This window comes from Paroedura picta, chromosome 3 (genome assembly GCF_049243985.1).
Source record: "Paroedura picta isolate Pp20150507F chromosome 3, Ppicta_v3.0, whole genome shotgun sequence".
NCBI lineage: Eukaryota > Metazoa > Chordata > Lepidosauria > Squamata > Gekkonidae > Paroedura > Paroedura picta.
The window spans coordinates 65,857,607-65,880,070 of NC_135371.1; the positions used below are offsets into that span (position 1 = coordinate 65,857,607).

At 43.9% G+C, this 22,464-nt stretch overlaps 2 protein-coding genes across 18 annotated transcripts in view; one reads left to right on the forward strand and one right to left on the reverse strand.

Annotated features, from left to right (window-relative positions):
* Nucleotides 1-541: 541 nt before the first annotated feature.
* LOC143832177 (uncharacterized) lies at nt 542-6,849 on the reverse strand. 2 transcript variants are annotated; one of them, XM_077326170.1, is made up of 7 exons: nt 6,658-6,849; nt 6,029-6,106; nt 2,763-2,867; nt 2,588-2,692; nt 2,217-2,364; nt 1,426-1,527; nt 542-1,095 (listed from the first exon to the last, which is right to left on the reverse strand). In XM_077326170.1, the coding sequence occupies exons 1-7, from the start codon at nt 6,687-6,689 to the stop codon at nt 907-909; spliced, it is 759 nt and encodes a 252-aa protein (XP_077182285.1). In that variant the 5' UTR covers nt 6,690-6,849; the 3' UTR covers nt 542-906. The 2 variants fall into 2 exon arrangements, with proteins under 2 accessions (XP_077182285.1, XP_077182286.1); XM_077326171.1 differs by lacking the exon at nt 2,217-2,364 and having other exon boundaries at nt 1,426-1,528.
* The window catches only part of CDC25C (cell division cycle 25C), a 53,647-nt gene continuing 37,970 nt past the window's right edge, over nt 6,788-22,464 (forward strand). For 3 of the 16 annotated variants that reach the window (XM_077326162.1, XM_077326148.1, XM_077326151.1), the window contains exons 1-2: nt 7,390-7,548; nt 10,989-11,086. In XM_077326162.1, the coding sequence (XP_077182277.1) occupies nt 11,030-11,086 (57 nt within the window). In that variant the 5' untranslated portion in view covers nt 7,390-7,548; nt 10,989-11,029. Of the gene's footprint in view, nt 7,549-10,988; nt 11,165-13,844; nt 19,637-22,464 lie in introns of those variants that run through there. The other 13 variants (XM_077326164.1, XM_077326159.1, XM_077326154.1 and 10 more) reach the window with 9 other exon arrangements.

Consider the following 22,464-nt stretch of genomic DNA (forward strand, 5'->3'; position numbering starts at 1 on the left):
GCAGGAAAGCAACCAAACCTTTGTTTCTCTAACTTGCTAAGGCTTCATTTGGATATGGAATACATTATAGGAAACATTAGCTAGGAAAGCCAGGGCCCTCCTTCGTGCACATTGGCACTTCATGCTTAATCACAAGTAAATGTGCAGTTATACAATCACTCTTCCTTGGCTACTCACTAGTGAAACAACTTTTATTTTTGGACAAATTGTATTGGACAAAATAGTCACAAGCCTTGCTTCTTATCCCCCCTTTACCAAATCCCTCATCATCAAATTAATGCTTTCAGAAGAAGATCCGATTAAACTTGCCAGGGCAGCTGATGCCCTCTGAAGCATGTTCCAAATAAATGACTTATGTTTGCGAGTGTGGGAACATAGTCTTGTCTAAGCAATTTTGTTTCCTTGAATTGTGATGCCAATTGCAAAGATTTTCTGAGTCCGAGACCCCCTTTTACCCTGTACCCTGTGCATCTTACACCTCTGAGTGTTGACATCCACAGCCACTGCCTGCTCAAGCAATCAAAATACAATACAATGAAGCTTTTAATCAACTGTTTTTAATCTGATTTTAATCTGGTCGAAGTGGTAGGCAGGGGTGCTATTTCCCAAGGTAGTTCAGGCTGTTACTGCTCAAATCATACTCTTCCTTACAAGGCATGGGATTGCAAGAACTATTTGACTCCTGTAATAGTCAACACCGCCCTTCCACTAAAACCACACCCATATAATTGAAATGTGACCAAAGAGTAGTTAATCATGTATTGACTCTGTGTATATGATGACTGGACAAAGAGAAGCTGAATAGTAGGACAGTATCTAGAGATAGGCTAGATGCCATTACAATCTTAGGGATTTGACAGCAAAATAACAGAAGCCTCATAAGCAGGGCAGAGACATAAGACTGTCTCAGGTATTTTCCTCATTTAAACAATGCCTTCTCAAGAATGTCAAACTCCACCATATTCTCAAGACATGACATCTGCACTCTGGGCAGAGGGAACAGTCTTCTACATGTTCAACAAAGTTCTCACTGCTGGAGTAATCATTTTCAGGCAGCCACGGAGCAAGGTGATGAGAAGCTGACAATCTAAAAACCTACCAGAAAAAAAAAGGCAGTGCATGAAATAAATTGTCTTGTTTTATTTCTTATAGTAACTGACTTTAAAGGAAGGAGGATTACTTTCAGTCCCTCCATAACAGTATTTCCAATGGGATCTCTGGCCTCATGAAAGTCTAGGATGTCCAAACCTTAACGGGGGAGGGGGGGTAGAGAGACAGATAGATCATGAATTAATTTTGGTTGTAACTTTAAATCCTCTAGGCATTGGAACTACTCCCAAATCAGCATACAGGGAGCATTAGAAGTCAGCTTACTCCACAGTACCCTCCAGTTGCCATTGCTTATATCACACAGAGTCCAAATACCTGTTCTCTTAAGGATTCTTCATGTGGGTTTTCTAGCATCTCTTGGGTACCAAAGCAGCCATTTGAGACAAGGAGAGGACCCCAATCAGTCACCGGTTCTTTCCTTTGCAAACCAAGAACAGTTTCATTCCAATTGAATCAGGAAGTAGCATTAAGTAGGTTTATATCCAAGAGGGAAACAATAAAATATACGAGAGGTGTATGGGTAAGTATAGCACTACAAGCTCCAATCTTTCATTTTCTGGGAGGTTCATTAGGGACACAATTCGCTTCAGTTCAAAACAGCCAAAAGTTATTTATATTTGACTCCTATTGCACACCTGCATCTCCACTGCCTTTCAGTGTACAAGATCACTATGCCAAACCACACCACTTTAGGTATTCACATGTTACTGATTACATTCCCAAGCTCTGATGAGTAAAGGAACCATTTGCTCTCTCTGAAGACAGACAGCTCTGTTGACAATTAACTGTCTCCATGGTGATACGCATATATAGACTAGGCCTATGATTCCTGAAACGTGTGCCATGATTACTTCATAAATCGATCACCAAGCTGCAGGCAGTGGATGTTACACAATAAGGTACTTTTAATACAGAACCAAGATTAAAGGTGCATTTTGAAGCAGGTGAATTTGTTCACCACAACAAAATGTTTGGGGAGAAAACTGAACTAAGCTATGAGGATTTATGTCACACAGTTGTGTCCCAACCCTCTCTTCCTACTCCAGTGCAAAATATTCTCCTTGCAAGTTGGTCAGAAGCAGCCAAGAAAAACTGACAAACACTTCCCTCTCAGGTTCTTCTGCATTCAGCCCAGGGGGGTCCCAGGCATGCAGTGCTCGTCGCCATAGCTTAATCTGCATGTCCCAGGAACGGCGACTGTACTTCTTATGTTTATTAGGCGTGCGTGGGTGAACACCCAACTGCCGAGAAGCTCTGGAATGAAGTACAAAAGATTTCTTAGGCTCTGCTATGCAGGCTGCCACAGGTAGACTTTTCTCCAATGACTCAAGACAAGCCAAAATCAACTTGCTAGATACTCAAAATCTTAGAATGCAATTAGAGAAGTAGTGTTTAATCAGCACAAATTGGATGAATCCTATGTGAAGAGCCTGCCTCTAGATAAAAAACTAAGAGGGAAGAAGCAGGTATCACTTACTTGGGGACTTGTTGGACAAAGTGTTGGTAACCAATGGTGTTCTTGCCATAGTCTATCTGCTTCTGTCTCCTCAGCAAGACAGCCTCATCAGTCTCTTCATCAAATCTGCAGAAGACAAAGAATACTGAAGGGCAAGTTCCTGATCAACCAGAGCAGCTGCCCCAAGAAATCTCACCTGAATCCGGGGCAAGACCTTCTTCTTGATCTATATGGCCTTGTGTTCACACCCACACTGACCATTTGCCTTTCAAGATATAAGGCCTGAGATGATGATGTGAACCTATTCACAAGAAAATAAGGCTTTGATTAGTGAACATGCAAATCTGACACCTATACTTAGATCTTACTATCCCCAGTTTAGCATAGCTGCCATTTTTGTGATCCAAAATAAAGTCAAACATAACTTTAAGGTGGGTTGTTTTTGTTTTATTCCGAAATCTAGAGCTATGGACAAGACCACAGACTGCTAAAACAGGTGTTCCAATATACAAATTGTTATTCCTGGGAACCAAATGAAGAATGGAATCTGCTAAATAAACTTACAAAGTGCAAAACCTTTTTCCTCTAATGTAGTGGTCCCCAACCTCCGGTCCGGGGACCGGTACCAATCTGTGGATCAGTCAGTACCAGTCTGCGGCTCCTCCTCATCGTCCTCCCCAGCTGCTGCCCTGCCACTGGCTCACCTTTGGTGCTCTCTGGTGCCTGCCATGGCTGGGGCTCCCCCTTGGCGTGGCACTGCACGGCTGCTGCTGGCAGCACCCAACAGCGGGCAGTGGGAAATCAGGGGCAGTGGCAGGAAAGCAAGTGGAGCAGAGGATAGGGCGGCGGTGACATCCCTTGGAAATAGACTACCCCCCCCCCCCAGTAAAATTGTCAAGCATTGACCGATCCCCGGTGATAAAAAGATCGGGGACCACTGATTGGACTATCAGCCGGAACTCAACAGCAGACCAGATTAATATCTAGTTCAAGATCAAAGCACACAGCAATATGCAATAAAGACAACTCATGAAACACTGAGATCAAATTTCATTTCATGCCAACTGAAATATGGAATTCCTGTTGTCTTTAAATATATAAAATAACAATGCAGGATAATTTCAGAGAGTAACCTTGATAGTTTTGAGCTCAGTAGATCCTTAGAGACCAACAAGATTTTTTAGGTATAACCTTTCAAGAGTCAAAGCTCCTTTTGACTCTTGAAAGCTTATATCCCAAAGGCCTTGTTGGTCCCTAACATGCTACTGGACTTAAATATAACTGTTCTAATGCAAGATAAATAAATTAAGGATGATCAGTATTTGTATTGCTGAATTTTATATCACAACATGCTTGTCTGCCTTCATTGCCTGATGGAAAACAGTCTTCATACCAAACTAAAAATCTCTGAAGTCAAGTATCTCATTCCGCTAAACATGCTTTCTTTGTTTTTCCACAATACAGTCATTAATTATCATCTCCCAGCAGGCTCTTGGCTACTCTCCTGAAAGCAGACATAGGTACACTTCAAATCTTGCATAGGACTGCCTCATGCTATTGTGCTTTTATGTAAATTGCTGCCAGGATAATAACAACAATAACAACATGGGTCCAGATAACTTCCTTTGACCGAAAGGTCATGGTTCACTGTGAATTGTATCCCCTCATTTAGCCTAACTTTTAATTGTACTTTTGTAGTTCACTTGTACAAGCAAAATCCTTATGTATTTGCAGCAACAAACAGAAGTTACAGACCACTTATCGGCCAATACTTGCCATTATGCCAATTCTCCCAGTTAATACCCACCAGAAAAAAATATTAAACAAAGCCTGCCTATAACCTATAGCAGGGGTAGTCAACCTGTGGTCCTCCAGATGTCCACGGACTACAATTCCCATTTACTGGCAGGGGCTCATGGGAATTGTAGTCCATGAACATCTGGAGGACCACAGGTTGACTACCCCTGACCTATAGCACCTGATATGGCAGCATGATACCTTTCTTCATTTCTCTCTCTAACCGTGTGTTATGTTAGGTTTCTGTTGCAGTATGCCATTCTCATCTGTGGAGGAACAAGGCACAATCAATAAATGTTCCAGAGATGTTACTCGGAGCCATAGAGGATCTTCGTGGATTTATTAGTGGAGCAAAAAAAGGGCATCTTTATTCTTTGTTTTTTTCCTTAGTGGGGAGAAAATGTACCTCTCAACACAAGAGTCAGCAAAATTTGGGCACAAGTTTGTACCACATTCTCCACATCTTTTGATTGCAGACTTTCCCAGTTGAAGACTTATAGCACTCAACCACTGTATAGCAGATAGGAAATTATACAGTTTCGATTTAAAAAATCCATAAAGAGTGGAATATTCCTTGTGCATACAGTGGCTGAGTTACAACAAAAAATAATCCACATGCCATAAACACAGAAAAAAACTGAAAGAACCTGGCTGTTCCACATTTTTCCTTTTTGAGTCATAATTCTCTGTGGCAATCAGTTACTAAAGGATGTTTAAGTTCCTCCCTTTATCTTCCTCCAACCCATACCCATTTACAGGGTGGTACCTTACTGTAGCGATCCCCAACCTGTGGGCTGCGGACCACATGTGGTCCATCAACTAATTGGAGGTGGGCCGCGAAGGACGCCTTCTCCCCCCCCCCAGCCCTTTATAACACACTTCGGGTTTCATTGTCTCCCATCACTCCCAGATGGGACTATCTCGTTGCAGAGAAACAAGCTCAGGGTTCTCATTGATTTGTCATTGTCATGAGTTAAAATTTCCATGAAAATAAAATGTTCCTTATGTTCATTATTGTGGCGTTTCTGTATCTTATTTTGAAGGGATGTTTAAACATTACGATAGTGATCAGAGAGCGTTAGGGCAGTGGTTGAGAGTAGAGGAGTAAACTACCCCCCCCCCACCGGGCCTCAGTAAAAGGCGTTGAGTGGTCCCCGGTGATAAAAAGGTTGGGGACCACTGCCTTACTGGATCTTTCTCTTATTCAGCAGAGAACCAATGGTCCTTGTGGAGGGGGGGGGAAATCTACTAGTATTGCATCATGGAAATTCATCAGAAACAAAGAGATGTCATTGTAGTGCAAAATGCATCAATTATTTTTCAGTTTCTTAAAGAATACTTGCTATCATTTTTTTTATTAAATACCCTATGCCCTTCTGGTATAATATATTTCCAGATACAAGGTTGCCAGTTCCTTTTCATATTAGGGTATGTGCACTTAGAAAATTTTGGAGGGTTGACCCAAGGAATCAAATTCCCACTGAGCTTCTTCCCCAGGTCGGACCCTCAAAATCTTCATGAATTCCTCAAGATGAAACTGGTGTCTCTGGTATCAAAGTCACATGGCTCATTTGTCAGTACATAGAGAAAGTTTGTCCACCATTTTTAGAAGCCCCCTCTTTCCCATTTCATGTTCCTTGTCCCATTCTTACTTGTTTTACCTACCCATTTCTTTCAAACACTGGTGATATCCCAGCAGCAAGTCCTCCATGGTTGGAACCAAAAAAGCCATAAAGCAAAGAACTGGAGGCAAATCACAAGACAAAATTATTGTTACCACCACCTTGAAACTTCCTAGCTACTGAAATGAACTGAGTTTGAGTTCTCCCCAAATAATTGGTTCACCCATCAGTAGCCTCCAGCAAGTAAGAAACAGACTTTACTCACAAGACTTCTGGTAAGACAACAAGTAAATAGCTACCAGTCATTACTCTTTATCCGTTTTTTATCCTACACATTAAACAATGCAGAACTCATAAAATCCTGCAAATTCATACCGGAAGACATGTTTTCCAGCAAAGTAAAATGGGGCTTACTCCCAGGATGCAAACTCAGAAAATATATAAGGTTTGGACTCCCAGGGGAGAAAAAAAATAAAACAGGAGTATGAGTGCATGGTATTTAGGGCAACCCAGAACACGCTCATTACAAGTGCGCTCAAACATGGTTTCACGTGGTCTATGCCCCCTTCGTTTCTTTATCCCAGTTGCACTCCTAATGGAAAGAAGGAAACCACTTGCGACTATCCACAGAACCGTCTAAAACTCTACCCTCCCCAACCCAAGGTCTGGCACCTGTTGGTCGAAGGAACCCAGCCGCCCTGCATGTGCCTCCCAATTGGCTAGTTTGCATCCAAACAAGCAGCGCGCCTGCAGCAGCTGCAGCATCCGCTTCCCACGGTTTAAATCTCCCTCCAGCAGGCAGGAAGGGCAGGTCCCTAACAGGCTAGTAACACAATTCAAGGGGGGGGGGGAGAAGGATGATTCTGGGCAAGCGATTGGTTGCGCGAAGAGCACAACGAAACCTTCTTAGCTGATGCCGAATCACAACAAGTAGGATTCAGGAAGACCCGCCCCCTACATCATCCCCCAATAGAGACTGTGTCTCCCCATTGACGTCTAAGTGCCTGATAGCCACTTCAAAAGCCATGAGGCCGAGTGCCGGAGTCCTCCTTCCCGGTCTTTGGTTGGTGGGGCAAGGTGTTTGCTCGACCGTAGGCCGGTAAATTTAAACGCTCACAATGCTGTGACCTTTCAAGTCTGTCCGGCCAGTGGGGGGAGTTGGGGGTGGGGGCGATTAGCTGGAGGGCGAACTACCCAAGGAATTCTCCTAAGGGCGGCCCTGGGTTGTCCCTGTATCGTGCTGCAACTTTTAATGCAGAAGAAGAGCGTCCGGGACTGGCACCGTGTGCACTATAACCTCTACCGAGCTTAACGTGGTTTAGCCTTCTTGTTATCTCCGCGGACGGCTGGTTGGTGGAAGAAACCTCGTGCGGTCATGTCTACGGATTTTCCTCCGGTGGAGACAGATGTCCCTCGTTTGCGTGTCCAGTTTCGATCTAGCTGCAATCTTTTGCTTAACTTGCTCCGGAATACCGAGATCTCCCTGCCTTTCACTCCAGACCCCCCTCTTCCTCCAGTCTCCAGCCTGACTCCAGGTTTCAGAAACGTCAGCACTTTAGCAGGGTAAATCTTTTGGAACTGTTTTCGACTTCACTAAATGACTACCAATAGACTTTGAAATTAAACCTTAATTTCTTTCAGTGAGCTTGTTTTTTTAATGGATGTGGGTGACCTAATTAATTATGAATTATATTCCAGTTGTCCAAGCAGAAAGGTGTTCTGTTCTCAACAATTTAACCAACTGCTGCTATGGTTTTCTGCTCCTTCAATAATATCTTAGTTACTGCATTTTGTTCCATTTTGTCTGAGAGTGCATGCACTTGAATTTTTTTTTGTTGGTGTTAAAGGTCCGACTGGACTCCATTTTTGTTTTGCCACTTCAGACTAACACGACTACCTACTTGAATCTGCATTTTTTTTAGTTATAAAGTTTGGATACTCCTTGAATCTCAGCAAAAAAGGGTTATAAATGAAGCAAGTAAATAACCAAATAATGCTTGAGCTAGTTAATTATGACTATGTTAAGTCTCAGTTCTTATTTTTAGTACTAGGGGCCAAGCCCATTGCATTCAGGAATACAATGAGTGTGAGATTGGGGGGGGGGAGAACTCTGTGGATTCAAAATGCAGCCGCTAGTGTCCTCACAGGAACATCTTGGAGGGCCCACATCCTGCCAGTTGCTGCCTGGATCCGGTTCAAGGTTTTGGTTTTAACCTTTAAGGCCCTATGTGGTCTGGGACCCACATATGTGAAGGACTGCCAGTTTCCCTATGCCCCCCCTCCCCCCGCAGGGCCTTATGCTCTGCGGGCACTAATTTGTTGGTCATTCCTGGCCCCAGGGAAGTACATCTGGCCTCGACTAGGGCCAGGGCCAGGTGGAATGAGCTCCAGGAGGAGCTGCGGGCCCTCCAGGAGGTTCCAGCATTCCTCAGGGCCTGCAAAATGGAGTTCTTCCACCAGGTCTATGGTTGAGGCTGCTGCAGCAAGGAAGATCTGTATGCCCCCCCTCCTAGGAAAGAGTGGTGTGAGTGGCAGCTTTCAGATTCCATCTGTGCCCCTCTTTCCACCCCCTCTATGAGATTTTTTTATTGGGAGAATTGTTAGTGCTTCGAATTGTTTTTTCCACCATATCTTTTGGGTACTGTGATTATTGGATCTATGTTTGTTTTATGTTTGGGGTTTTATTGGGATTTTATTCAGACTGTTGTAACCCGCCACAAGCCATCCTGGAGTGGCAGGTAATAAATTGAAATTAATAATAATAATAATAATAACAACAACAATAATAGATACCTCTGGACTATAACACACTATGAAGTGACCTGTTAATGTCTCTGGAATTCTGCATAGTGCATTCTGTTTCATGCAAGGCTTCACTTGTTAGACTCTTGCACTGCATTCCTCACTCTCCCACCCACACCTTGCTCTACCTGTTTGTATGCAATATGCTATTTGTATTTGCCAATTATTAAGGGTAAGCTGTATCTGCTTGCCATTTCTTTATGTCTGATGTGATCTTTAAGGGCTGCATTATTCTTTCAAGAGGAAGTAACAATGAAAGTCTGAAAATTCTGCTTAAGATTTAAGTATTGATATATCTCTTCAGTTGTGAAGGAAGAATTTCAGCCAGGCTGAAGTGCAGCAATTTGTCATAACAATGTATGTTTGGTTCTTTGTGTATGCACATGCAACCACTGTGGTAATATGGCCCATATAGGTTAAACATTCATACTTATTTTAATCCTTTGAAATACAAGTCTATTATAGATGTCAATTAATTAATTACATTTATATACCATCCTCCCCTAAGGTTCAGGGCAGTTTACATAAAGCTTATTAGAATGGGGAGCAGTACAGATAAATCAATAGCTATAAACATTAAAAGTACAGTAAATAACTTGAGAACCATATAATAGAACAGTAGAACAATGGTAAGAACAGTAATTCAAACTACAGCTTACTGACGGCCCTGTGAGTTATGAATCAGGCAATGGTTTTCATGGGAGGGAGGCTCAGCGGCCCAGTAGAAGGTGATGGTTCTGGTCGACGTCAACCAAAGGACCTTGCGCTCTGCAGGCACAAATTTGTTGGTGGTTTCCAGCCCACAGGAGGTACGCCTGGCCTTAACCAGGACCAGGGTCTTGGTGGAATATACTCCCGGAAAAGCTGAGGGCCCTGCAAGAACTTTCTCAGTTCTGCTGGGTCTGCAAGATGTAACACTTCCGCTAAATCTTTGGCTGAGGCCAGAGCAAGGAAGATCTAGGGGCCCTCTTCATTCAACAGCAGGTCTCCCCAGACCCCTGAGGTGTGGATGGGAGGCTTTGGAGCAGGTGAGGGTGGATTTTTAGTGGATACTTGCAGCTGGAGCAAATGGGGCGGGCGGGGGCTGGCCAGCTCGTTAGGAGGCCCGGGACAGAGCTTGTTAACAGGGCCAGCCTAGCATGGCGGGAGGCCCTTGTTAGCAGGCCAAGAGGCCCTCATTAGCAAGCCCTCCACCACAACCCTTTGCCCTGGGCCCTATCCCCTTACCTGCTGCTGGCTCCCGGCACTGACGCACATCTGAGAGCAAAGAGGCTAGAGTCCAGGGACGGAGGGCAGCAGCTGCAGGGGCAGGGCGAATCAGGGTGCAGCCTGATTGGCCCTATTCCAACTTGGGCAGCCAGACATGTCCCACCCCCCAGGCTGTTTCACAAATATATAGAGGAACTGTGGATAAGGATGAGCTTTTGGGTGCACTCATGCTCCTTCAGATACAATGTACATTGTATCTGAAGTGTGCATGTACACAAAAGCTCAAGCCTCAAATAAAGCTTTGTTGGTCTTAAAGGTGCCATTGAACTCAAATTTTTCATTGCTTGGTATATAGAACTGGGTTGATATATAACTGTCCTAGAGATGCTGGTGCTGTTGAAAAGTCAGTACATGGAATCTAAACAGTATTTTAGTTGGGGGTTGAAAGCCCCTCTTGCTGTGTCTAGAAGACACCACTGTGTAAATGATAAGCTGTGCAACCCTAGACACTGTTATGCCCTTTATTATATTAAATGCATTGAAACTGATAGACTTAGGTGTAACTCTTGTTAGGGTTGTATTAATAGCAACTTTCTGGTGCAGCATCCTGGACTGGTTTCAATCCTATGATGATTATCCTTACAAATTGGCAAAACAGCTGCTATTGGTTTAGGATAGTGGATTCAAGTGGATAGCTGTGTTGATCTGAAGTAGTACAACAAAATTTGAGTCCAATGGCACCTTTAAGATCAACAAAGGTGTGAGCTTTTGTCCATGCGCACTGTCGTGCACAGATGAAGGAATCGGGTGTGTTGAGAGAAGGAGTCAGGGTTTAGGATGGTACCCCTATAAACATTTAAATTGTACAGAGTAGAAAGACACTAATATAGTAGTCCAGAGTAAACCAGTCTTCATTTTCAGTGTCCTATACTGTGTTATAAAAGCTTCAAATGTTTTTTCCTCCAAGCATTTATATCACTCTGTTCTCATAGGGATACACCAAGACGCTGTCTAGATCTGTCCAACCTCAGTAATGGAGAAGAGGAAACTGCTTTCAACGTCAGCTAGTCTCCAAGATCATTGGATGCTGGTAACAGCTGCTGTCAACAGTACAATTTTGATCCAGCTGCTATCCTTTAGTCATTCAGAATATCGTATCAAAAGGCCTGTCAGTGCACTTATTTTTCCCATCATGAATATTAAATGTTAACATTAAACCAGAATACTTAGATTTATGAGGCCTTTTTTAAATGGGACTAATAAATCTCTGTGATGTCACTTGTCTTATTTGTCTAGCAGAGGTATCCAAGAGTGTTTTACCAGCTTGGGCAGGCTTACCAGTGGCAGCCATTTCTGGAAAGATCTGACCTAGGAACTATAAGACATGCCTTTATAACTTCCAGATGAGATTACTGTAAAGTCCTGTGTCTAAGGATGCCTTTGACAAATTGCTGGAAACTTCAGTGGGTCCAGAATGTTCCTGCATTGGTTTAATCGGAGCTTGCCCAGAGATCTGTATAACAACCCCAACTGTTTTCTTTTGGGGCCCAAATTCCAGTTCTTTCCTGGTCTTTACAGCCATAAACAGCTGAGGACCGTACTTTGTGAAGAGCTGCTCTATCTGTGTCAGCTTTCCCATGCTTTGAAATCATATTCTTTTGTACATGTTTGCTGTACATGCTTGCATTAGCTGAAGTGAAACTGATTGGTATGTGGGAATAGGTTTCTTCATTGCTCCCAAGCTGGAATTTTATACCTGAGGAGGCTCATCAGAATCCCTCATTCCTAAAGGTTTGCCAAGAGTTTCTTTTTCTCCAGGGCTATCAGTGTTCTCTTACTAACTTGATTCTGTTTTTAATCTTTCACTGACGATATTTAACTGCTGATTTTGTTATTGGTAAATAGTTATTAACTATTATTTTTATTGGCTTTATATTTCTTTCATTTTACAGCTGTTTAACTATGTTTTAAGAGCCTCTTGTGGCACAGAGTGGTAAGGCAGCAGACATGCAGTCTGAAAGCTCTGCCCATGAGGCAGGGAGTTCAATCCTAGCAGCCGGCTCAAGGTTGACTCAGCCTTCCATCCTTTTGAGGTCGGTAAAATGAGTACTCAGCTTGCTGGGGGGTAAACGGTCATGACTAGGGAAGGCACTGGAAAACCACCCCATATAGAGTCTGCCATGAATACGCTAGAGGGCGTCACCCCAAGGGTCAGACATGACCCAGTGCTTGCACAGGGGATACCTTTACCTTTTTAACTATGTTTTAGATTTCTATGAGCTGTTTCTTAATTGCCCTATACTTGGCACGTATATAACTTTAATGGATATTGTAATTAACTATCTCTTCATAACATTGGAGATGGGAAAGTGATGGAGCAACTAGATGGGAAAGGTTTTTTTCTATTTCTGAAAATCTGGCACCCATTCTGCATTCACTCCTTTGATTGGACACAAGTTTTCTGATTCAGTTCAAGGCACTGGCCAACATATACAAAGCCTTGGGCCTGCATATCTGCAGGCCTGTCTCTTCTTCTGTGCTGCATCACAACAACTTCTAGTCCCCCCCCCCCGCCAGCCACTGGGGGGTAGGTCACCAGATCCAATTGGGAAACTCCTGGAGATTTGGGGATTGAGCCTGGGAAGGACAGGGACTTCAGTGGGGTATAATGCTATCGGGTCCACTATCCAAAGCATCCATTTTGTCTAGGGGGACTGATTTATGAAGTCTAGAGATAAGCTGTAATTCTAGGGGATCTCTTGGTCCTACCTGGAGGCTGACACCTGTAACATTTGAGCAGAACCTTCTACAGGTGCCACCCTGCAAGTGTGCCAGATCAACAACTGCCCATACGTGTGCATTTTCTATAGTGTCTCTCCCCCCTCCCCCCGGGAATGGTCTGCCTGTGTAAAACAACTGTTCAGGAGGGCATTTTATAAAGGAAAAAGGGCTGTGTTATAACAGAATGGTTCAGGAAGATACTTCAGTAGAGAAAACAGGACTCTGGACTATAGTAGTTATATATATTAGTAGTAAAGGGGTACACATATCATAATGAGCTGAAACCACGCCCACCACCTTGCATACTAATTAACATATTTGCATAACCACGCCGCCTGACGTCACCGGAAGTGGCGTCATCATGCCCCGTCCTGTGCCCCATGCCCCGGAAGTGCTGCCATGTCACCATGCCCCCTTGACGTCAACGGAAGTGCTGTCAACATGCCCCACCCATGAACCCCTGACCCGGATGTGCCGCCATTATGCCACCCATACCCCTGACGACACCGGAAGCGGCGTTATCATGCCCTCTGGCCCCTGCCCCAGAAGTGCTGCCATTATGCCACGTACACCCCCCTCCCGCCCTGGAAACAATTTCCACAGACCATGCTCCCGCCGCAAACGCAGCCATCTTTTTACACCCCTCGTGACAGCGTTGGAAGTGACGTGCAGCATAGACCAACCCTCCCTACTGCGTCACAACCAATGGGGATGACCAGGTACGGCCATGTGTTCCCTCTAGCAACACGTCCTGTTACCTCCGGCCAATAGCAAAGAGACTGGGACAGCCCCCCCCCCAAGAAGTGATTTTAGGAAAGAAGCCACTTGTGCTAGCAGACACTCACCACGGCTCTTTCTGAAAACATGGAGACTCCTAGCAGGCCCCTGATCCTCACCACCCCACCACCCGTGCTGAGACCTAATGCTGCCATGAGCTGCCTGGTATTTAACCTCCCTACAGAAACTATGGGTAGCTTGGCCAAATGCCTTACAACTGCAGAAATAAATGGCCTTGCAAACATAGAAAGTACTATGCTACCATCTTGGGGAACCCATTCTGTTGCAGGCCATATTGCAGATGAGGCGGACTTGGGGATACCCAATCCTCTGCGTTGCATGCACCGGAATCCTGTGGAGGAATCTGAAGATGAGGAAGCTCAAAAGGACACAGAAAATGACGAGGCTTTTAATGAAACCATGGAAATGGAAAACAAAGCATTCACTCAAAAAGACACAGAACATGACGAGGCTTTTAATGAATCCATGGAAATGGAAGACAAAGCATTCAATGCCCAGGTAAACAGGTAAAAAAAAGTGTTTTTGTTTGTGGGTTGTATAATGAAACCAGGGAGTCCATTGAGGAGTTCTATTACACTTACCAGTTGTTTATTATTCTCTTTGGACAGCTTGATGAGCGCTTTATCCAGGCTTTTGGCACTCTGCACATCATTAACTCTGTTAATGTGAACCTCTCTTGCACATCGTGTTTTTGTACCAGTGTGACCCCACGTGAGAAGAAAAAGAAGAAAAAGACTAAAAAGACAAAAAAGGGGAAACTGAAGAGGAAGCTATAGTTTTGTTACAATAAAAGTGTCTTTTAGTCTTGTGTGGTCATTCTGGTGCTAAGAGGGGGCAGTGATGGAGCTGCATGACAAAGAAGGGAGTCTTAAGGCATATATATTATACACCTGGAGAAGTAGGGAGTTTTGGTGGTGTGAGTCCACTATTCCAGGAAGCCAAAAAGCATTGCAAAACTCTTACTCGAAAAAATGTTACTACCTGGCTTTCAGAGCAAGATGCTTACACTCTGCATAAGCAGGCCAGGGTCCGCTTTAAGAGAAACAAGACCATAGTTTCTGGCCTGGATGCACAATGGCAGGCTGATTTAGTGGACATGCAACAGTTTTCTAAATATCATGATGGCTACAAGTACATTTTAACAGTGGTTGACATACTCTCAAAATTTGCATGGGGCATTCCTTTAAAAGACAAGACAGGGGAGCGGGTGGCCAAAGCCTTTAAGGATATATTTAAGAAGAATCGAATTCCTGCCAAGCTCCAAACAGATAGGGGGAAAGAGTTTTTAAACCAGGCTGTAAGCAGGGTGCTAAAGCAGCACGGAGTTCACCACTTTTTCACCCATAATGAAGTCAAAGCTGCCATTGTGGAGCGCTTCAATCGGACCTTAAAAACAAAAATGTGGAGGTATTTTACTGCCAACAATACGTTCAGATACATTGACGCTACTCATACAAAGTTACAACCACAGTTTTCACAGGACTATCAGGGCCCGCCCTGTGGATGTAAACTCAACTAATGCACAGACAGTCTGGAAAACGGTTTATGGAGACTATGTGAGAACAAATGAAAAGGAGGGAGAGAGGCCTTTCTTTAAAAAGGGGGACCATGTTTGAGTGTCTAAAAGCAAAGGACTTTTTGCAAAGGGATATGAGCAGAGTTACACGGGGGAAATATTCATAGTGGAACAGGTAATCCCAAGAGGACACAGACCTGTGTACCGGTTAAAAGATTATGCTGGAGATCCTGTCCTAGGGTCATTCTATCCTGAACAGTTACAGAAAGTTAAAACTAAAGGAGGCAGAGTGTATTGAATTGAAAAAAATCTTAGCATCAAAAGGACGAGGCAAGAGAAAATACCAGCTAGTGAAGTGGTTAGGGTGGCCTGATAAATTTAACAGCTGGGTTCCTGCTTCTCAACTTTGTGAGCCTGCACCAGAAGAAAATGGCTGACAGCGGATTTTACATCACCCTTCCTAGCAATGCATGCGCCACGGTTTTCCCACAGAACACTGCTTCTGCCTTTACCATCCGTCTAGCACGGCCAATTGACCTACCAGGGGCCTGGGATGTAGGGTTGGTGGAGATACAATATCCTCACAGCTGGTATGCTGCCTTTACAATCCTCGTTAAGGAGAAGCGCTGGACTTTCAAACCCCCCAGTGGCTATTATTCAAGCATTCCTGATCTGATTGAGAAAATCAACAGCCTTATAAAGACTCACTGGCGATCCCCTGAACTGAGCCTGGAGTATGACAGAGTGCTTAGGAGTGTCACTCTAAAAGCTCCACCTACTTGCAGTTTTTCAGATACTACAGAATTGTCACATATTTTAGGGTTAGTTCCGCATAAGCGTGCCCAAAAAGTACGCTTCACAGCAGACATTACAGGGGGGTTCAACACATTGTACATTTATACAGACATTGTGGACCACCAAATTGTGGGTGATGCATATGTACCATTACTGCGCTGTATTCCTATCCATGGGGAGACCGGTGACTGTATCAACAACATCTATGACAAGCCTCATTATGTCCCTGTGAATAAGCAACACATAGATACCATCACTATTGAAATAAAGACTGACCAGAACAAGAACGTGTCATTTCGTTTTGGTAAGGTGATTGTGAAGCTTCACTTTCGTCCTCGGAAAAGCCTGCTCTTTTAAGCTCACCAGGATGGTCATTATAAAAAGCTATGGAGACCCAGAACTTTATAGGAATTATTACAAGAACCAAGCCGGTTGTGCTCTCCCTGGTTACCATGGAGCCCCGGTTATGTATGGGGCAGGGGTAGGGGGCATATTCCGGAGCCTTTTTCGAAAAGCTGTCCTTCTTTTGAGAAGGGGATTTGAGCTCATAAAGCCCCATGTGAAATCGGCTGCCCGAAATCTTGCTAAAGACGTTGTAGGTCATGTTTCTGAAGCTGTTCTGAAAAGAGTGAGTCCGCCTGGACCGCAAGATGGGTCAGGCTTCATGTACCTTCCAAGAAAGCGAGGGGTTAAAAGAAAAGCATCAGGTGTGCAACTTACCGGACCCCCACGACCTGCTAAAAGGAAGGCTGTTAAGCGGCGGCCACCTCAGAAGCAGAAGGCAAAGAGAAGGGTACGAAGACGGCCTCCGAGCCCCGGAAATATATTTTAAACTGCAATGGCTTTTATTCACGACAGGTCACAAGAATGCACGAAATCTGAATTAGACCTTTTCCAAATAGCACCTACGCAAACTAGCATTGAGAGGTGCCTATATATTCAAGTCCCACCCCTAGCAGCATTGTCAGAAACAGCGCCACTCGAGTTTTTCATCACTGGAAATGGTGAAGATTACTTGGATTTAAATAACACCCTGCTTTACCTATGCTGCAAAATTGTCAAAGAGGATGGGACAAACCTTGACAGAGGTGCAAGGGTAAGTCTGGTGAATTACCCGATCGCCGGCCTCTTTAGCCAGTTGGATGTGACATTGGGGGACCGTCTCGTCAGCCAGAGTAACAACTGCTACCCTTACAGGGCCTTTATAGAAGCTGTCCTCAATTATAGTGAAGACACCCTATCCACTCAGTTCTCCTCAGGCCTGTTTTACAAAGACACCCATGGAGAACATGAATCAACTGCCCTGGATTGAGATAATAAGGGGTTTGTTAAAAGAGCCGCCTTCACAGTTGAAAGCAGAAAAGTAGATCTGCTCGGCCGCCTTTACAGTGACTTGTTTTTTCAAGAAAAACTTATGCTAAATGGAGTGGATGTGAAAATTAAACTGACACGCAGCAAAGATGCCTTTTGCCTCATGACGGATGATCTGAACAGGGCTTGCAAATTACAGATCTTGACCGCTTCCCTTTTTGTAAAGAAAGTACGAGTAGCGCCTGGTGTCCGTTTAGGCCACGCAGAGGGTCTCTTTACAGCTAATGCAAAATACCGTGTGGGCATGAAAGTATTTAGCATCCCTGCTGGGAGTCGTGTCAGCAACCAGGAGAATCTCTTTTTGGGGCAATTGCCCAAGTTGTTAGTGATTGGCCTGGTGGATAATGATTCCTTCAGCGGGGCCCACAATAAAAATCCATTTAACTTTAAGCATTATGACATCAATTTTGTGGCGCTCTACATGGATGGTGAACAGATACCTGCTAAGCCGTTGCAACCTGACTTTGGTGCTGGAAACTGCGTTAGGGAATACATGCATCTGGTTCAGGCAGCTGGCAAACACATGAAAGACAGATCTTTGTTAGTGAACCGTGAGGAGTTTGCAAGTGGCTACACACTGTTTGCTTTTGACCTTTCCCCAGATCAGGAATGTGCAGATCACTATTCCTTGATTAAAACTGGAAACCTGCGAGCTGAAGTGCGCTTTGCTAGAGCATTGCCTCACACTGTCAATATGGTGGTCTATGGCGAAACGTTTTATTTGACTATATGTAACATGGATACCCTCCAGCTAACAGCTGTGTTATCTACAAACCACTACACCAAAAAGACTTTCTCAGGAGTGTTTCCAAGCGATTGGCTCCCCAAACAAAGACTGCATCAAAGACCTTCCGGGCTAGTTGTGAACACCCACCCCCACAACCTCCCTGGAGAACATTGGCTTGCCATATACTTGGAAAAGGATGGACGTGGCGAGTTCTTTGACTCTTATGGACACCCTCCAAACAGCCCCTTATTTCCAAAAACTATTGTGAGATTCTTGAGGCAAAATGCCAGTGAGACTGTATTCCAGCCCCGACAACTGCAAGCCTCTGACTCTGTCGTCTGTGGATATCACTGCATATTCTTTCTGCAGCTGCGCAGTAAGGGGCTTTCTTTTGAACAAATTCAAGAACTCTACTCCGATGATCGAGCACAGAATGACCTAATGGTGGAGCAGTTTGTAAAAAACAAAGGCATGTCCAGGCTTGCCCCCAACTTCTTTGTACAACCCCAGGCATGTGCAGCATGTTTCACCAACACCACAATAATATTGAATTTCAATAAAGTGCCCTCATGAGGGTTTAAAAGTGACTTTTGTATGTCTTTTTTTTTAAAGAAAAAAACACACCAGTTCAATTTCAAAGAAATTTTATTTTACATAATTACAAGCTTATCCAGTTGGGCGGTGTTGTAGCTTGACGCTTTTTAGAAGCTCTGAAAAAGCGGTGGTGTCCCTGTACCAGGACTTGGGTTCTTTAGATGTTCCAAGGAACGGCGATTAGTCAGGTTACCCACAACAGAAGATGGGAGGTTCATTTCAGCCATGGCTTTCATGAAAACATCCCAGCCTTTTGGTATGTTATGGCTAGACGGGTCATTTGTTTGAGTAACCGCCTTCACTAAATCCATCAAATGAGAACCCTTTGTTTTCCCCTCTGTATACAAACGTTCCACTGTCATCCCAAGAAGAAATATTTTTGTTTTGTTTCATTTTGTTGAACAGCACCTTTGCACGGCTTTTGTATCTAGCAGGCAGGGTGTCTATGATTTCTTGGAAGACTACGTCAGAACTTGCAGGGCTTTCTGCAGAAGCAGCCTCTGGTGTAGGCAGAAACAGGCTAAGTTTAGATTTTTCAGTTTCCCCCTGCTTCACATGAGACAAATACTTTTGAAGCAGTGCTTCAAAATGCTTGGCCTTGTCATATTCTGATAAATCTTGCCTTTGGAGAGCCCCCTTCATTTCAGTATTTAAGGATTGCATTGTGGTGGTTCTGATGTTTTCCTCTTTAAGGGGCAGTGGGTTCCTTAAGTGTTCCAGCTGGTGGCTAGGAACCAGGTACATTTTTTCTACATATTCCATTACTGGTTTGTTAGAAGGCTAGTTAGGAGGGGAATGGCAAAGCTTAACAGAGGCGCTATAAACCCCCCAGATTGTTTGACCAGCACCTTCTTCTTTTTCAGAGATATTCTTTTGTTACTCAGATTTTAAATAAAAGTCCGCCGCTTCCTCAGTACGCATACTTGGCGCGGTGATAGAGGGATGTTGCCTTTTAAAGTATTGAGAGCGATTTCAGAGATTGCTGCAACCAGATCATCCGAAGCTGAGCAAAGAACTGCTTTCCTCTGTTGCGGTGAAGCCTTGATAAGTACTTTTAGGTGAGCCAAATTCCTCTTTATCCACCTGGACATGTTGCTCTTCGGAAGATTCAGGGAAACAGGATGTTTAAGGGACTTGCGGTTTCCTTTTGTATGCAGTGGAGGTCTGTTTTGTTTTTCAGACATATGCCACAGGCCACTCGGGTGGGAAAAGTCCAGTTCTTAGCCTGTAAGAATCTGGTGTAGAGGTATTTAAATCCACAACCAGATATCCATAAGGCTTTTGTGTGGCATGCTCAAAAGCCTCCAGAAAGAATTGTGACTTTCCAGGGTACATTTGATGGGCCAATGTTGCAATATGCAATTTGTCCCTGGGGTTTTTAAACAGTACCAGATATTTGGTATTTAAGCTGATGGTTCTACTGCTTTTTCCACGGAAAAAAATATTCTGAGTAATAAATAAAATACTGAGATTCCGGTGATATACGTATTTAGTAAAGGCCCTTTCAATCTCAGGATTTTCACAAGCAGAGTCCCTCAAATCATCTACTATGATCATATTTACTTTATTAGGAGGCAGCAGCTGATCATCGTTAAGTATTTCAGGCAACCCTTCAACAAACTTTACAAAGGGGTACTTACAAAGGAGTTCTCTGAATAACTTTTGCCAAAGTCCATAAAAATACACGATATTTTCAGGCATTACAGAAAGTACATGCTGGGCATTGTCCAAAATGTTTTTAACAAAGAAACTTTTGCCACAGTTGCTAGGCCCCGCCACCACTGCAGAAAATGGATGTTTCCAATGCACGTCCATTCTAAAAACCATATGGCAGGGTTTTATAATCATCCACAAGGAACCTCTTATCATAAACAACTTTCAGGGTTTTCTTAAGTGGCCCTGTCTCAATGAGAAACTGATTTTTGTTTCTTATGATGGAGGGCTGCTGGACTCGGATCTCTTTAGGAGGCTGCTCTGGGCTGTAATCTAGGACCAGATCCTTCAATGTTTCAAAGTTTATTTTCTCAGAATTTGAAACATTGAGCGTGATGCCTTTGGCTTTCATGCATGCCTTACCCCCTGACAGAGTATATCCATAGGTTTTGGGCTCAGCTGACGTGAACTCTGTGATATGCTCATCTGGCGGGATCTCACTTGTGAGATCGCCTAAATAATCACCTAAAGGAGGATTCCAGTCCCCCTCCCTACTCACAAAAATAACAGAATCAGTATCATGGTACAAGCAACGATCTTGAGAGCCAGTTTGGTGTAGTGGTTAGGAGTGCGGACTTGTAATCTGGCATGCCAGGTTCAATTCTGCGCTCCCCCACATGCAACCAGCTGGGTGGCCTTGGGCTCGCCACGGCACTGATAAAACTGTTCTGACCGGGCAGTGATATCAGTGCTCTCTCAGCCTCACCCACCCCACAGGGTGTCTGTTGTGGGGGGAGGAATGGGAAGGCGATTGTAAGCCGCTTTGAGCCTCCTTCGGGTAGGGAAAAGCGGCATATAAGAACCAACTCTTCTTCTTCTTCTTCTTCTTCTTGAAGCTTGTCTAGTAAATCATAAAAGTTCTAGGTGGGCATAAGCAGTTGTAAAACAGGCAATCAGGACATTTGTATTACCTGATAAAGTAAATGTATATTTTGCATGTTTCCAGGAGACAGTTGCTGTTGCTTCATCAATAATATCAAAACCAGAAATATCATAGGCTGGAGAAAAGGCATATTCTAAAAGATGGGTTGTGTCCCTCACTATGCTGGTGTTTACTAAGTTTGAACGCTGACCAAACTTTCCCCACAAAGAATTTAGAAAAAGTTTTGCAATTTGCCGCTTTGCAGGGTTCATAGCTATGTGATCGGCGCGCAGTTGAATACCTTCTTTCTCTAAGTAATCTGCAATGTATTTTGCCTTTTTTTCATCATCTGTACACCAGCTCGGATAACCAGAAGCCTCCTGTTTTTGGCGGAGGTGAAGCTTAATATAATCTGAAAACAGTTCTTCAGAGGATTCTGCAAAGTGCCACACCTCACTCATTGACATGATCCTGTACCTCTTCTCTATAGCTTTCATTAGTTCTACAGTACACCATGTCCTTTCTAGAGCCCTTTCCTCAGCAGAGTGCCCACATCTCACCCTCTGCTTAGTTTCAGCACATGTGCGACACAATTGGAATAGAAGTTTGTCCTCCACTTTGAAGGGTAAAACAGGGAAAAAGAGACCTCGAAGTGGGTGCATCTTAACTTTGGCAATGCCAAAGTATTCATATAATGGGGCAAAGTCCTTGTAAATAATTTGCGGATGTCCAATTGGATATTTCTTTGTCTTGTTCACAAACGGGTACAGGCTGGTGAAATCATAGTAGTGTATTTTTTCACCCACCTTAGGTTTGTAATATAGACAAATAGCATTTGTCCGGCCCCCAAAGAGAGCGTCTCTGGGGCAGAGAGGTGTTGGGAATTTATTCTCACTCAGAAAAGCTCTAAGCTTGCTGTCAAACTTCACCATGTCCCTCCACTCATGTTCCCACAGGATCCTAACTGCAAACCCCTGGCTTTTCAAATAACTTTCTTTCCTTTGTGTTCTATAGTGTAAGTCACCAAAGGATGAATCTATCAGTGGATTTCTGTCAGTGGGGCTGAAACATTGTGGACAGCCACTGAAAAAACAGCATTCAAATTCATAAACTGTGGGTTGCCCTCCAACTACAGCATAGCCATCAAGAAAATAAGGGCCTCTTTGAAACTCGCCACCTCTTAGTGCATGCTGTATCTCATAACCTTCTTTATGCTCAAGATACAGTAGCCACTATATAGAGGGGGTTGCAAATCTCTTTGTTTGTCTGTGGTAATGGTCGTGTGGCAGCAGGGCAATTGTGCTTGGCTTT